The following is a 16,826-nucleotide window of genomic DNA, read 5'->3' on the forward strand; positions in this document are numbered from 1 at the left end:
GTGCCTACACAGCTCTGGGGGTAACACCTGGCCAACTCTTGGATGGGGCCAGCACCAGCTATGTGCCATTCACCAGGTAAGGCTGTGGAAGAGAGAGAAAGGGAAATCCCAAGGGGACCAATATGGGGAAGTGAAAGAAGATCAACAGAGGTTAGAGAGACCAAAGCCACTAATCTATTATTTCTGTTTGTATGCCGTTAACAAATAACTTTGTGCTGCACTCCCCTAGCTCTGCTGTCGATCCAAGATCCTTTGAGAGCATGTTTTCAGTGAATGCTCATGGAATTAATTCATTATTACATTTCAGAGGAGAACATTGCTTTAGCCTCAGAGCCAGCTAGCTGCTGGGAGGAAGGAAGTTTCGTGCTCAGCCACTCTCACCTGGCCATTTCTAAAGAGACAGGGTGCATTTCAGCAGGTCCCATCTCGCAGGACAGGAAATCTCCTCAAGAAGTGTCCACTGCATAATCCAGGGCACAATCCAGGACAGAAAAACTGGGGCAGATGCTAAAATCCAAGCAGATGTCTGAAACTGTTGGTTGCACCGTAAGAAAATGCAGAGCTAATGAAGGGGCCAGCTTGATTGATCTGCTTGGGGCAGAGAATGGGAGGGTTAAACACTCCCAGGGAGCTTTTCATCCAACAGCTAAGCACTCCTGTGGCCTCACCTCTCCTGCACTCTGACCACCCTCACTGCTTCCATCCAAACAAGACCCAACTGACTTGACAGGATGACACCGACTCGACAGAATGACTCCCACTCACCATTTCGCTCTTCTCCCTGAGAAATCCCTGCACGCTTTAACAGCAGACTGCCCGATGCCAGGGTTAGCGCTCCTTTTAAGATGAGTTTCTCTTCCTGCTAAAAACTGAACTGCAAACCTGCAAAAAGGAAGAGACGATGGCATTTCTCTCGGGCTGACTCAGACAACCTGGCTGGGTCCCAGCACACCTGATAGAGCCAGGTCCCTGCCAGGGGCAGGGTCTGGCACGTGCCTGGGAAGCTGGGCTTCAGGGTGCTGAAGAGACTCCGCCTGTTCTCTGCCTGCCCCATGGCAAATAAAACCACTCCTGGCTCTGAGAGCATGCTTAATATGTACCACAAGTCAGCCTGAGGGGAATCCTGCTTTTGCTTTCTAAGGCTCGCACCTCACCTGCCAGAGCACGTTTGCTGGAAACACCAGGACAAAGTGGAAGATTTCTGCTGGTTTAATGCTGAGACCAATGTGTCTGTCTGGTCTGAGGCATCGTTCTTTGTCTGAAGTGCACTGTACCACTGGGTACTCATGTTTTTAAAAGATGAAGAATCTCCTGGCAAACAATGGATATTCCCTTCAGCTTCTCACACATGGTGACTGGACGGTCCTTGGACACTTTCTGGAAAATGAAGTCCTGTTTCTAGAAATCAGCAGAGAAAATGAGGACTGGCCATGTCACATAGCACTGGTGGCAGGCAGTCAGTGTGGAAAGAGACATCAAGGGAACATGGTAGTTGAAGAGCAGGGAAGATAGAAGCCTGCAAAAGATCTTTACACATACAACAGATAGACCGTGCACACAGTAAGGACCTATCTCACTGTAATTGCAAACGTCTGTGTGTTTCTCTAACAGCTGTGACTTCATATTCCACCTTCTATTTTACCTCCTATTTCCCACCAGCTTCACTTGGGCTGCATAATTTCTAATATTTCCACATTGCTTTGGACTGTAACTCCCTGTGTGACTGAAGGCTTCTGGCCCTGTTCTTGGAAATGATGTCCACCTGGTGACTTGACTGTCAGCCTCCAGGCTCATTCCAGGGTTATACTGTGCCATGATACTCTGGGTACAGGAGGACCTACATGGGGATGCTTATTCCTTAGTTCATCTCCATTGCTGCTTTGCCTTTGGGAACAGCTGGGAGGAAATTCAGTCACCACAAAGGTTTGAGTGGCTGTGATACACACACAGGGTGTGGGACAAGTACAAACTGGGTATATGTTGGGGAAAGAACACAGACATGATCCTTAGCAAGCAGCATAGACATCAAGCAGTGGACAGAAAGAGGAAGAAAAGCATTTTAGGTGCTGCCTAGCTACTGTTCATTTTGCTGCCACAGTAAGAATGTGGACCACGACTCTGCAGTAAGGAACATCTGCCTCAGGCTCATCCTGCTGTCCTTTGCACAGGAGTTTCATGTCCCAGGGTCTTTGGGACCTGCTGCTGAAGGCTGTACCCTGTAGTGTAGTAAATGAGCCTCCTCTTTTGAAGTCTACTTAGGGACTAATTTCCAGATCCCTAATGTTTACCGCCGCAGATCTGCATCTCAGCCCACTAAAGCATGAGTGCAGAACATGAAACACAGTGATGTAGCCCTTTGGCTGACCAACTTGTTCCTCTGCCTGCTTCCTAAATGCCCTCTTGATTGTAAAAGCCAAGACAAAGCTAAAGGCTCAAGGGAAATTTGCTTCCCGCAGAGAGTAAATCCCACCCGGTATTAGCTGTAGACACAAACAACAGTTGGCAGAACAAGGGATGTATTAAGAAATTTCCTCCCCTTGAGGAAGTGGTACATGCATGCATACAACAGAATGTGCAACTGAATCCACAGTCTTTAATGAATGCACAGACTTGTTCTGGGCACAGATACATTTGTGATTGCCCCCACACCCTCCTCTCCTCCTCCTCTTAAAAAATTATTTTAGTTAGCAAAATGTAAAACCACACAAAGACCAGAATACATATACACACCTTAGAGGGTCTGACATTTTTTGCCTTTTCTTAAGAAATTTTCATACATTTAGAATTATTGACTGTTAAGCCCAGTCAGTACAGCAGAAATATTCTACATAGATCATTGGTTGAAATGCACAGTACAACAGTTGTGAGCACACTGTCACAAGAGACACCTGCATGAATGCTAACAAGTGTAGTAGATCCGTCAAACCACATTGCAAGCATCTGCAATGAACAAGTCTGGGTAAGATGGGAAATTACCAGAACATGGAACAAAGATGTTAAAGTACATAGGAAGCTCCTACAGTCACTTCTCTCCAGAGTCATTGCTCCCATTAGAAAGCCAGGAAACCTGAACTGCTGCTTGCCACCTGAAACTTTCCTTCCATTTCACAGAGATCAGTGTCACACTTATTTCCAGACCTGAGTCACTGTGATTTTGCTTGAATGGGGGCAAGGAAGAGAAGGACAAACACAGACCCCATCTAGCAGAGCTCACTTCCCCAGACCTGCATGGTCAAACAGCTTGAGATCAGCGGTCTTGCCTATAAAAAGGCCACACAATTTGAAAAGAGGAACAAAGCAGAGCTAAAAAACCAAAACAGAAATAACATGGTTTTATACAGCCTGCAATAAAGCTATCGTCAATGGTACAGTATTGTTCACATGACACTTATTAAGGCTTTGACTACTGGTCTTCTACATGCACAGTTTATATACATATAATCTTGTGTGTGTGTGTGTATAAATTACTTTATTTTTCTTGTTCTAAGCAAGAAAATATTTTCATGCATTTGCTTCTCCTAGTATTCACAATATTTGGACCATATTCTGTTCAAGGACTTCTGGAGAGGGCTGGATCTTTTTCTTATCCGCCTGGAAATGCCCTCATCTCCAGGAATGCCATTTGTGCCTGACAGTGGCACTGGCCCCACACTTCTCCACAGTCATACACCAGAGAGGAGGTGTCACCCCGGAGCCTGACAGTACATTGGTTATGTAAACATAGTAATCCTTGGATTACAAATACTTTATTAAAGCTAACATACCTCAGCTTTTAGCTCATAATTGCCCATGAGTGCCTTAATGAAATATTATTCAGAATAAAGTCTTTTTTTTTCTTATCTTTTTTTTTCTTCCCGTATCAACAGCTCAATTACAGTGGTTCCCCTAAAAGCACAGTTTTCCCTAATTTTTCCCAAAGAAGTGCCAAGCTACTTGTTAATTCTGCAAGTCCATGGCTCGGTAGCTTCCATGTACATAAATAACTGCAACACAGAGCATGTCTAAGCATTATAGCTCAAAGTGCTTAAGTCACCATCTTGCTTGCACCCTGCCATGAAGTTAAGAGACTGGGCCATGGGCCACTGAGGAACAGGGAGGAAGCAGAGAACAGCAGAGCTCTCCCATTCCTAGTCCCATGCCTGGAGGTTGCACATGTTTGACAGGTTCCCAGAGCTCACCAGAGCTGATCTGTAGCATGGCTTGTGTCCCTCTGCCTCAGGGACACCCTGACTATCTCTGGCCCAGTGTTTCCTTCAGTAAGATGCTCCAGCTGGCGGATGTTGCAGAGCACTCCTTGATTGCGGTGGGGAGCCCTGAGAAGAGCAGCTCAGCTGTGAAAAGGAAGGGCTCACATGGAAGTGGTACTAAGGAAAGGAAGCAGCGTAAAGAAGGCTGAGAAAGCAAACATGGGTAGAGTGAGGAGGAGAGATTCCTTATTTAAGATAAGGCCTGGACTGCTGCCACAGCCCTCTGAGCTGCCTTGCCTAGTGGTGTAACTGGAGCATGCTGTCAGCATTCCAGTTGTTAAGCTTTGCCACCATTACACGGTCATGCCTTGCATCCCACCACAGCACTTCCCTGTCAGCCACCACCTTTCCCTTGGCCACCCGATCAAAGTACTTCCACTCAGCATGTACCATGACAATTACTGCAAATCAGGCACTGGGCCCTTCTCATTCACCGTGATCCAAGCAGCTAGCAGCCCTAAAGAGACTGTCCCTGTGCCCCTGCCCACCTTTCAACCCACAATAACCAAGACAATAAACAGATGGGACAGAAGGAGTGACGGAGTCCCAGCCATCTGGTTGTTCACTTATTGCACAGAGTATTTTGGGCTGGTAGGGGAGAGCGGGTGGCTCCCAAGGTATTTTGAGAAAATCCCACCAGGTGGCTGTCCACATCATCTGCTCCAGAAAATGTGTTCAGACAGCTCATGTGTACAGGATGCTTAGGAAATGTCACCTAGAAACAGGATATGCAAGAGATGAAGGCTTTTCTCAATTCAGTCTCAGTCTTCACTCAGCCCCATGGCAACCTGTGCAAAATACAATGTTTATGCCCTGGCAGGTATGATTAGAAGACAATTTTTGGTCCTGGGTATGTTAACAAGAAAGGGTCATGCTAATAATTTCAGAGGCAAACCTTTGAGACTGGATTTAGTTTTAGTTACTGAAAATACTGTACACTGCTTTTGTCCAGGTGCACAGAAGCTTAAAAAAAAAAAAACAAAAAAAAACCCCAAAAAAGCAGACAAAGATCACAGTTAAAAGTCTCAATCTTCAGATGGGAATGTCTGTGAGGAGTAGTCAAACTATTTTCTCATGTGCAATGCATCCTGAAATTTGGTACTTATGTATCGGGCATGAAAGCCTTTCTTGTTGATGGTGTCGTCTGTGTGGAATCGAATCATGATGGAATCCCCTGCAGAGTAGATTTCTTCCAGAGGCTGTAGAAAAGTAAAGAAGACAGCAGAGTGGTCAAGTCTGCAGGCTAAATAACTGCACTATGATGCTAGAATTTAAGCTCAGACTGGCCAGGAAACACAAACATTGAGTACTCAGTACCTCCTGCCCTGCTCTGATTTCCTGAGCACATTCCCTTGCTCTTTGCATGCTTGCCCTATTTATGTTTGAAGACTGATGCCAGCCCACTCTACAACCCCAGTTCTTCCAGTTGGTTTTGGCAGGTCACTGTCCTGGGTTCAGCTGGGATAGAGTTAATTTTTACAGGAACCTGGGAGGTGGCGGGGGGGGGGGGGGGGGGGGGGAAGCCGGGGCAGCTGACCTGAACTAGCCAAGGAGCTATTCCATACGATGTGACATCATGCTCAGTATATAAATGGGGAGCGGGCCGGGGGGAGGTCTCTCGACTTTCGGTGGCGGAGTGTTGGGTTCCGGGTGGTGAGCAGTTGCACTGTGCATCACTCGTTTTGTATATTCTTTCATGAGTACCGTTGTTGTTGTTGTAACCTTTTTTTGTGTTGTCCCAGTAAACTGCCCTTATCTCAACCCTCGAGGTTCCAGGTTTTTTTTTTTCTTTTCTCTCCTCCGTCTTCTCCCTATCCCACCGGAGGGGGGCGGGAGGAGTGAGCGAGCGGCTGCGTGGTCCTTTGTTACCGGCTGGGCTGAAACCACGACAGTCACATTCACAGGACTCTCTGAATGTTCTTGTTCCAGCCTTCTGAGTTTTCTCTAATTTGTCCTAACCTTTTCAGGAAATGACACAATCCAAACTGGACCCTGTTTGGCAGCGGAGGCCCTCTGAAGGTTCATTAGCAGCAAAATAATCTAGCCGTATATCTTACATGATAACTCTGGTTATCTCCCCCACTGTTATGACCTTATACAACCTCCCTGTGCTTCTCTGCAGGACCAACACTTTCCCTGCCATTCTCTGTTTGTCAGTGTGCAGGTAGGTAGATTACTACCCTGCTGCCCTGAACTTCTTCACACCAAGCTGCTATGCCTTTGTTTATTTTTCAGACCATTTCCCCAATTCGCGAGGACTGCTCCGACACACCTGCTCCTTGGATGTCTCTCTCTAAATGCACTGAGAACCTTCTCCATTTCATTGCTGAAGTCCTAGAGAAATTAAACATAGAACCTCTGGTTTTAAATACGACACACTATTGCTTATGCTAACAGTGTCACTCCTCTTAATGGGGACATAGATAACGGTTTAGGAGACAGCATGCCACTCTGGAGTCAACAAGCAGCTCTGCAAGTCCCTCCACCCTTCGCCCTCACCATAGCATGACCGCAGTGTGACTTGGCTTCAGGCAGGAAGTGACTGAGGATGAAACTGGCCTTTGGAAACTGCTTCCAACATTTACACAATGCTTTTGTGGCAGGGCTGGGGCACAGCAGCACAGCAGTTCCATGGGCTAACACGGGAAAGTCAGTCAGACCAGCTCTGTGCATCAGATAAAATAGCTGTGATCTCTATCAACGGGAGAAGCAAAACCCAGACACACAAGGCATTCTCATCACCAGTTTGTGAGAGCTGCCCCTCTCCAAAAAGGGTATGAAAGTACCCTTCCTTGCCATCTCCAGTTATGCCTATGAAATCTCCACTGCCACAGCTTACCCCTGAGCCACAGAAGCGTCCCAGGCGGGGTGCAGTGCTGTCGTAACCATCATAAATCTCCATGTAGTCGTACCCACAGTCGGCCTCCTCCTCAATCTCAAATGTCTGGAATATCAGCTCCACCCCGTAACCATCTTCAGCTACAATCACCCATTCACAGTTCACTTGACCTGGGTAGTTGTTGTCCCCAAACTGAGCATGGGAATACAGCTCCTTAGTTCGTACTTCAGCCTTTAAGAGCCCACCACACTCTGGAGGAAAAAAAGAGCACAAAACACAGTCTCATCAAAGGCCCTACCTCACAACAAAGACTTGCCATCCCATGTTTGGGCCAGCTGTAGGGAGAGAAGACCTCCAGCATGAAGTGCATGTACCACAGGGAAGGTGATTAACCACTGCACCAAACTACCATAAACCAGTGAATTCTCCAGTCAGCCATGAATCCATTGACTCACATAACGTAGAGAAGCTTGGTCCTTTTGATACAAAACATAGAAGGAAAGAGACAATCAGTTAAAACTGGCAGGATGGGGTTCCTGCCACATTATGCTCTAGAAAAATGTATGATGTTATACAGCAATTGCTTAAAAGGAAGACTTAACATGTTCTTTGCACTTGTACTGCAGCTGAAATTCTGACTCCAGGTATTTTACCAGCAGTAAACTGAAGCACGTTAAAAAACTGGGGACCAAAATAATCCTTTTCTGCCCATGCATTGCACAGAGGTAGCCCCGTGCTTGTGCAAAACGTGTATGCTTTGGTGCAGTTTCCCTACAGCCAATCAGGAAGATGCGTCCTCACCAGTCTCTCATGCACTGCTGCTCAGAGCATGTTTCATCTGTTTACAGTGGCAGGGATTCAAAAAAGTGAACCTTGGTACAACACACCCACCTCTGGGCTGCCACAGATAGAAGATCAAGCTTGTTCTGTCTGTCCACAGCACATCTCTGCTTCCACCATAACCAGCCTGTTCCGTGTGTGGGCGAATACATGGGCCAAGTTGCATCACCTCATTTTCTGAGGGTTGATGAGGAACAGAATGGGTTGCTGCTCAACTAAACACCTCCAATTTAAACAAAAGAACTAAGCAGGAATGTTTGACATCAAGAGACCTCTGAGCTGATAAGGAAGCTGGCATTTATGGTATGGTACCAGTAATGGTCTGGGAACTGGTTAGCACAATTTACAACCACTTAAAATTCAGGCTAAGCTTATTTGGGAGAAAAGTGTGTCTCATTTTGCCTGGTAAACAACGCAGTGAGATTTGATGACACCTTATTGCACTGGGGTATTGGCAGGCAACCAGCTTACCTGTGCTGTGCTTTGCCTGGAAACCTTTTCTTTGCACAGAAGCATCAGAGTAAAACCTGAGGAACATCTTGTTGGTAGAGGCCACTACAGGGTCTGGTTTCTTGCTGCCACAGAAGCGGCCAAGGATAGGTGACTTGCTGTTGGGCCCATCATACACTTCCAAGTGGTCATAGGCGCATTCTTGGTGCTGTTCAATCTCAAACTCATTGAAGGTCTAAAGCAAGAATAAGGAGAATTAAGACAGACATTTGTAAATCTGAGTATGCAATTTAGCAGAGGATGAAATGCCGAGTGAGAAAGAGGTCAAATGGTATGCCTGTCCCATTCCTCCCACAAACCAGAACAGAATAGTGCGCTTTCAGACAAGAGTGATCTCAGGGTGGCAAAGCTCAGAAGTTCATATGAATGTGCCATGTAGCCTTAGCTTTGCTGCCTCACATGGGTGCATGACACCAGTTTTCAACCGCAAGCGTTATATGCTCTTATTTTCCTGCCAGGAACCCTGCCTAGCACACCGAATGGGCAGTTCTTCAATACTGCTTTCACTGTGCACAGGGATCCAGGCATTATTTCCCCCAGCGCATGGGCCATCTGCACAGCTTTGGTCACGTCCTGCCATATGCATCAGGCCACGCTGTAAAATGGGCCTGATGCTTCTCCCTCAAAGGGGCTGGGCACTGGCCCTGCCACCACCTTATGCAGAGATGGTCCCAACAGAGTGGGTCACAAGGAGGGGTAGGGGCGGGAGGGCATGTTATACCTTCTGTTAACAGAGACAGCAATGCTCCACAGTTGTCATCTGCTGGAGTCTCCTCCAAGCTGCCTCACCACTGCCTTGTGTACCTCTGAGACCTTCTGCCCTTTTACAGGCCAGGGGCAGCCTCCCAGGATGCCCTCCTCCGAGCACCCCACACAGGACCTATGGGGATCAACCTCCCACTCACGGAGTGGTGGGGGAAAGTCACTTCAGCTCCTCACAATCCCGCCTGCTTCTCCCCTCACGCTCCCACTCACTGGTTACTCACTACTTTCACTCGGTGGCCAGGCGTTGCAGAGATGTCCCAGGTGCACTCTTTCCGGCTGGGGTACTTGTCAGGCCAGTTTGGACTGCTCATCGTTCCCTCCGCACCACTCAGCTTGTGCTCACAACCAGCTTGAGAGAGAGATCACAAGATGGAGGCATCAAGGCAGGTCTTACAAGGGAACCACATAATGTCCTACATGCTCCTCTCTGCCCACTGAGACCCTCAACAGGGCAGAAACAGGGAAGGCTTCAGTCACTGAACAAGATCTTTTGGTATTATTGCATAGTTCTGGTGGGTTTGTCCTATACTTTTCTGAGCTAACTTGGCAGTTGGTGAAATGGACCATCTCATTCCCCTGGACCTCATTAACCTCATCCACCTCCTCACTCCCAAACATATTCTCCTGCTCCTCCATCTTGTCTGCCCTGTTCCCAGTGACATGGTGTCCAACCCCTCCACTGTGTTGACTCTGGTGCTATCTCAGCCTTGAGTTGTTTTGCTGACCTGGAAAGCTGAATCAGCTCATGGAGAGATCAGACAAGGACCAGAGACCACACACAGGAAGGCCATGGCAGCACACAGCAGGGGTAAGGGCGCAGGAAGAAAGTAATCTTGGCAGCAGCAAGCAGTTAGATCAGATCATCCTTTCTCTTCTGACTCAAACCCAATAATCAAACAAAGCAGCTGTGACTAGTCTAATGGTAATGTACCACAACTGCTCCTTTCACTAGCCCAACTTCTTGCTCCCACCCTGTCCATCCCCCATGGCCATATAGAGGGCCAGACTGGGGAATGGATCCAGCTGAAAACAAGCCCTCTTATTCCTTTTTCTAGGTGGTTTTTCAGCTAGCTGGGGCTTTTTCAGTGCCCCAGCCTGTTATGCTGTACAAACATCCTTCCAACACCAGGCAGAAAGTACCCTGGCTCAAACCGTGTTTGAAGCACCTTGTCTTTCCTGAGGGCAGGGAGTGGGGACCTTACCTTCTTTACAATCATGGCTGTTTTCATGCAGCATGAAGCCGTTTCTGCACTGGCATACGTAGCTCCCAAAGGTGTTGATACATTCGTGCTGGCAACCACCATTGTCTTTGGAACATTCATCCTTGTCTGGGCAGGATCAAACCAACAAACACTGAGTTGACAGTGAGAAACAGACTATCACAGTTGCCAGCTGGGCGTCCCATACCCAGACTGGCAGATATCAGTGCAATCCTCCAACTTCTGCTGCTGGATTAGTCCAGTCAGCTTTTTAGCCCAGATACAATTCTCTTCAATTGTCTTTCATTCCATAAAATGCATCACGAATGTTTTTTATTATATAATGTAGGTTTTGAATGGTTAAAGACTCCTATGTAAAAGAAACCTATAACAACATCTCATTCTTTTAAAATTGAGTCCAGGAAAAGCATCACACAAATTCACTAGCCTAGGCAAAAATCTACTGGCCAGTCTTTATATTTTCAAGTTCCTACATGCTCTGATGAGCCTCCATCTTTAAATAGCTCTGCCAGAGAGCACAAGCAGCCAGATGGAGAAGAGGAAGCTGCTCTCTGAAGCTGAAATATGCCCCAGTAGATGTTCGCTCCTGTGTGTTCAGGACTATGCATTCCTGAATCTCACCGTTCTGGGCATAGGATCTGCTCACGGTTTCCAGTCCAATTTAATTTATGAGCAGTTTATCTCCAATTTTTCTTGGGCCAGTGCCCTCCCTTGTCCTCATTAACCTCATCTGTTTCCTCACTCCCAAATATATTTGTAGATGAAACATACCCAACTTCATACTTCCTCTTGTTAGATTTAATATGCCAAATGCCTAGCCCTGATTCTACTCTGCAACTGTCTTAATTCAAGGCCATTTCGCCTCATCATCCTTGTCAAAAATATTAATACTCCTCAGTCTCTGCTGAAAACACAGCATGAAATTGAATTTCCACTTCCGTGTGATTACAGTTAACCTCCAGAACTGCCTGCCAACAAGGTACATCACTGACACCAAGAGCTACAAAGGACTCAGAATAGAGGATCAGAAACTTCCACTAGCATGCACTGCTTTGAAAGGAAGGACTGCTATATAGAAGATTTCTGGAAATTTTCTAATTCTCTTAGTTTCAGAGGAAAAAGCTTTTCTTTAATGACTCCAGGGACAGAAATAACTTCTAGGACCAGGTTCCTCACTGTTTTCTGCTGTGGAAGGACTGGTAGCATTGATGAAATCCATGCATCTTGCTGACAGTGCACTATGAAACTGGACCATACGGTGTACTGAGAGACCGAGATGAAAGGGGACACAACACAGAGCAACCATGCTTTTTAGATGTAACTAACCACGTCAGGCTCTGCCTGATTTGACAGAAGGTCGAAGAAAATTCACCACAACCAAGAGGTTCAGTCAGAGGAAACAGCTAAGCAAGTGAAAGAATACAGCCACGTACCAGAGAAGTAATGAACTTTAAAGCCTTTCTTGGAGACTGTGTTGTCTGATTTGAACTCCAGTCTCATGTTGTTGCCATACGATGTGATTACTTCGGGATTCTCTGAGCCACAGAATTTGCCATGCAGCTTGGAGTCAGAAGCCAATCCACTACGAACCTCAACATAGTCATATTTACAGACCTGCCAAGAGAGGAGGAGATTTCTCAGCTCCGTGGACTTGGAACAGAGCGTTTCGGAGAAAGGGGACAGAGGCTTGACTGAGAGGGAACAGAAACAGCCTTATACTCAAACACATTCCTCACTTCCCCAAATTCTCCTCTGTCAGTGTTCTCATGCCCTTCCTTTGCTGCCCTAGTCTTAAAGCATGGGTGTGTTTATCAGAATAGTGAAGGTTCCATTTAATTTAGCTAAAATAATTACTCCCACCTTATCCAAGAACCTGACAGTGTTGAATGAACTTCAGCAGCCTGTTGAATTACGGAAGAGCCACTGCTCCCATTTACAGTGGGGAAAGCAACACCTGGAATACTTTGTTCAAATTCCACCCTGCCCTTGGCAGGGCAGAGAACAGACTTTTACTGGCTATTTTGTTTATCCTTGAAGAACTGTGCTTCATTGTTCATTTCCAATTATCTTCCTGCAAAGGCAGCTCTGGGGAAGGGGGGGATGGGACACCTATTAGGGGTGGAAAACACCTACAGTTATGCAAAACTGGTAAAGAAGCCCATTTATAACAGAACAGCTTTAATCCTTCCACTCCATAGAGAAAGCAGATCCAGACTTCAAGGAGAACAATCACTGTTATTGGCTTATTATATCAAAGGCAGGAAAACAACCAGAAGCTCCACCAGTAAGACAGTCTCCTCTTCCTTGTACCCCAAGGATTTATCCAGTTCTGAGTTAGCTAATAGTCACACCTCTGAGATGCAGGGACTGGTTACGTACATCATTGCCTTCCAGCTCAAACACTTCGAACTGCAGAGAGATCCGGTACTGGGCTGGAGCTACCACCTGCCAGACGCAGTTTTTGTTAGTAGGATATTCCTTGGGCCATCCAGGGCTAGTAATGGTCCCATTGAGCTTGGTGATGAAGCCCCCACAGGCAGCTGGAGAGGCAATAAATGAACACAAGTTTTACTTGGTTCTGTTCAGACACACAGATTGGGCCACAGTGTAAGCTAGAAAATTAATCAGATCCTGGTTGGTGGCACATATCAAATCCTGGCCTCCAGAACAGGTTTTAAATGCTGGGAGCTGCGAAGAAGATAGAAACCTCACCAGCTATAAATCACCAGTGAAATACACACAGCCAGGCTATGGCCCTGAGAGCCACTTAGACCATGTAAGATTGATCTGCTTTTTACTCTCTAGCCTTGGGCTTACTGTGAATCAGTTGACTTGACATGCACAATGCAGTTGTGAAAGCCAGCTTGGCAAATTCACCAACGCTCAGTCCTACAAACCTTACTATTTCAAGTTTATCAGTAATGGAATAATTAGAAGATAATGGAATCCTAGGGAAGACACCCCTGTCAGCTCTTCAGTGGCTTATTACATGTGGGCTGCATCTTCTCTAGGGAAAAATGAAGACAAAGCCAAAGACTTAGCTTTATTATCCCATTTCCTTTAAAAATTTAGGACATCTCAGCTTCATCCTCTTGTGGGAGGGCATGGCTTTTACCTCAAAGGAATCAACCTGTTTGCTCTTTTGCTGCAAAATTCTATTTGCAATGAAGCAATTTTTTCTTGCTGTTCCTTGGGAGTAATGAGATACGGCCAGATCTTCAAAACCCACAGGGATAAAAGATTCCCGTGTCTTTTTCCCAGCATCGTTTTGCATTAAGAGAACTAACCCAAGGGAGCAGCTTCAGTACAAAAGTGTAGCAAGCAAGCGTGTCTGGAGAAACAAAAGCAATTTACTCTGATGTGCATCACTACAATTTCAGACTATGCTTCCTGTATTGCCCACAAATGAAGTTTAAAATAGGAGGTTAAGAGTGAAGTTCAAAAAAATGCTTGCCAAGTTATACCAACTGGCTTGCTCAAAAATAGCAAGAAATTATTTAAAAAAATAAAGTAAAGCTTCCAAAAGCCTTTTGTATGCACCTAACTCTGCCCTCACCAAGTCAACAGCAGCCTTCCCCAAACAGTTTGACAAAAGTAGAAGTCAGGGCAAACCAGGTGACTTTGAGAGCACCACTCACAGCATGTGGGGCTGCCTACACATCTCAGCTGAAAGGCAGAGCTACGAGACAAGAACAATGATTGGATTCTCACCACACCAACAGCTGTATTGTTGGTGGGAGCAAACACTTGTTGCAAGAGATTAACTGTATAAATAGAAAGCTGACAGAAACAGTTTCTATCGAGGACGTTGGGTTTTTTTCCCTGTAACAGAAGGAGGGAATTTACTCCTCAATATGGAGAGTGTCTGTTTTGCATGCAGGCAAAACATTGGTATTTTATTCTATAAAATAATTTTTTTTTAAAAAAAGCAATAAAGTCAGCCTTAGATTGAAATACTTTTGGGCCACTCAGTGGTTAGGTTGTAATGCCCACCCTCCCTCATGCTGCACTGTGGGAGATCTGGTCTGAACAGGGATCTCTGGCCATGAAGAACAACTGGTTTTAGAGATGTTTAGCATCAGAGAATCAGAGTATTTTCAGTTTTTCAACCAAAACTTGTTTTTCAAAGGAAGATGTTGACAAAAAGAAATTTTTCATGTGGGGGGAAGATAATCAGAAACAGAGAGTATGTAAGGGCAAGGAAAATCATCTCCAAGATTGTCCAATTTCACTATTAGCTGTAGTACCCATCCTATAGACAGATTCCTCAATCTGTAGGTTACTGACCTTCACAGCTCTTTTTATCAGCTGTCAACTCATAGCCAGGCTCGCAGGTGCATTTGTAACTGCCCAGTGTGTTCTCACAGTGCTGCTCACACCCACCATTGTCTGGCAGAGAACATTCATCCATCTCTGTCAGGAGAAAAACAGAACAAGTCTCACTTTCCTGACCACCCAAACGCCCTCATATTCCTCATGCAACACTTCTGGACAGAAGGACCAGAGCACTAGCTGATGACCTGAGCCCACAGAGCAGGCACTGCAGCAAACCTCACAAGTACTAAAGCACTCCTACCACCAAAACTGTAAAGGACTACAACTACTCTTACTAGTCAAGAGTGCTTCTCCTAGACAGGAGCAGGAAAGCGTAGTCTCCTGTAAAGACTACACTGCCTTTTGTTCTCATTTGCCCCTGTTTTTTTGTTTTGTTTTTTAAATTTCTCATGCTCTTGAGTGACTTGAGCTACCAGGAATTAGCCTGTTATGGTGCCCACAGTAATAGGGCTGTGGGAGGCCATAGCCCACTGAATGGGGTGCAATAAAGGAGCTGGGAGGACATGCAAGTAGTTCTTCTTTTTCGTGGACACATGAAGTCTTGCTACCCTGGACTTTGAAGTCAGGTTCTTCCAATCACATCTTAACAACCTGAACTGACATTTTAATATAGATAGCCAGACATACTGGCTTCTCACCCTGACCCCTGATTCCATGTGCATCCCTTAATAGATGGTTTTATTAACATGGTTGTGGTGGGTTGGCCTCAGCTAGCAGCCAAACTCCCACCCAGCTTTGGGTATTGGGAAACAAAAACTGGAAAAAAAAAAAAAAAAAAGAAACAAATGTTAAAACACTTAGGGAAAACACCTTTCCATCCCCTTTCCCAGACTTAACTTCACTCCAGACTCCTCTCCCTCTGCCTTCTATCACCGCAGCTTACACTCAGTCCCTTCAGCAAAGCCATGAGCATGCAAAGGCAGGAGGGGATGGGGAGCTACAGTCAACACATGACTCTACTGTTCCTTCCTTCTCATACTTCCCCCATGCTCCAGCATGGGTCCTCCACAGGCTGCAGGGAATATCTGCTCTGCCACGAAGCACCTCTACCTTCTGACCTTGGTGTTACCTCTGCTGTTCGGCACTTTTTGTTCCCTCCTCCTCTCTCCCCCCGTCATTTTTGACCTTTCTTAAACGTGTTTTCACAGAGGTGCCACCAGCTCAGCTGATGGGCTCGGCTGCGTCCTGCGGTGGGTCCACTGTGGAGCCAGCTTGAACCATCTCTCTGGCATGGGGTAGCCTCTGCAGCCTGCCAGTGCCAGCGCCTTGACACCTACACCCAATATAATGTTCCAGTAACAGTTACTGCTACGTAGATCAAAGAGGAACAGTCTTGACCAGATGATCATTGTAGGTCCCTTCCAACTGAAATATTCTATTCTCTTCTATTGATAACACTGTCTTCCTGCAAAGCCTTCCCACAGTCAGGACTCCCCCCCATGCTGTAACAGTTCCAGTCCAAACAGATTTTATTTTCTGGTTTCTGTCTGTGGATTCACTATGAAGAGAGTAGAGTATTTCTTTGCTGCTCCATGCTTGGGTGCTTGGGTACAGGTTCAATAGCTTCTAATATGGTTGTTAAATCACTTGCTTGAGAGAAAAGAGAGGCTGCGACTCCTACAATCATCGAAAGCCCCCGTGATCAGTTTTTACCATGGGAAGGACATGTCCTGGCTATGGGCAGGTATATTTTGCAAAGTATTGTCTTTCCTCTAGTGTTTGCCATGAAGAAGAAAGGCACAACAATGTGAGTGTAAGACAAGCACATCACTACTAACACTTCAACCATATACAAAATAGGCTTCAGTGATACAAACGGTTTGTTATCAAAATGAAGATAAGTAATAAAGAATAATCCTAGAGCTTTCCCTTGAGATACACATGACGGGATGGACACGAGGTAATTGCTCTTCACATCTTCCCGACATTGTCTCTTGGATGTGGCCAATAGTTTACCCTCTCTGAGCTGTCTTACTCTCTCTGAGCTGTTTGCAGGTTTATTTTTCTGAAAAGCTAGAAGTTACCACTGCAACTTCTCACAAAGTATAACATTCAATTCCATCCTTAACT

General features: G+C 45.9%; 1 protein-coding gene across 5 annotated transcripts in view; it reads right to left on the reverse strand.

The window, feature by feature from the left end:
* Positions 1-5,128: 5,128 nt before the first annotated feature.
* TLL2 (tolloid like 2) overlaps positions 5,129-16,826 on the reverse strand; it is a 99,858-nt gene continuing 88,160 nt past the window's right edge. For 4 of the 5 annotated variants that reach the window (XM_052799806.1, XM_052799803.1, XM_052799807.1 and 1 more), the window contains 8 exons: positions 14,709-14,834; positions 12,801-12,961; positions 11,855-12,035; positions 10,404-10,529; positions 9,423-9,550; positions 8,398-8,611; positions 7,087-7,337; positions 5,129-5,446 (listed from right to left, as the gene is read on the reverse strand). In XM_052799806.1, the coding sequence (XP_052655766.1) occupies positions 5,312-5,446; positions 7,087-7,337; positions 8,398-8,611; positions 9,423-9,550; positions 10,404-10,529; positions 11,855-12,035; positions 12,801-12,961; positions 14,709-14,834 (1,322 nt within the window). In that variant the 3' untranslated portion in view covers positions 5,129-5,311. Of the gene's footprint in view, positions 5,447-6,519; positions 6,582-7,086; positions 7,338-8,397; positions 8,612-9,422; positions 9,551-10,403; positions 10,530-11,854; positions 12,036-12,800; positions 12,962-14,708; positions 14,835-16,826 lie in introns of all 5 variants that reach the window. The other variant, XM_052799805.1, reaches the window with a different exon arrangement.

This window comes from Harpia harpyja, chromosome 10, assembly GCF_026419915.1.
Source record: "Harpia harpyja isolate bHarHar1 chromosome 10, bHarHar1 primary haplotype, whole genome shotgun sequence".
Taxonomy (NCBI): Eukaryota; Metazoa; Chordata; class Aves; order Accipitriformes; family Accipitridae; genus Harpia; species Harpia harpyja.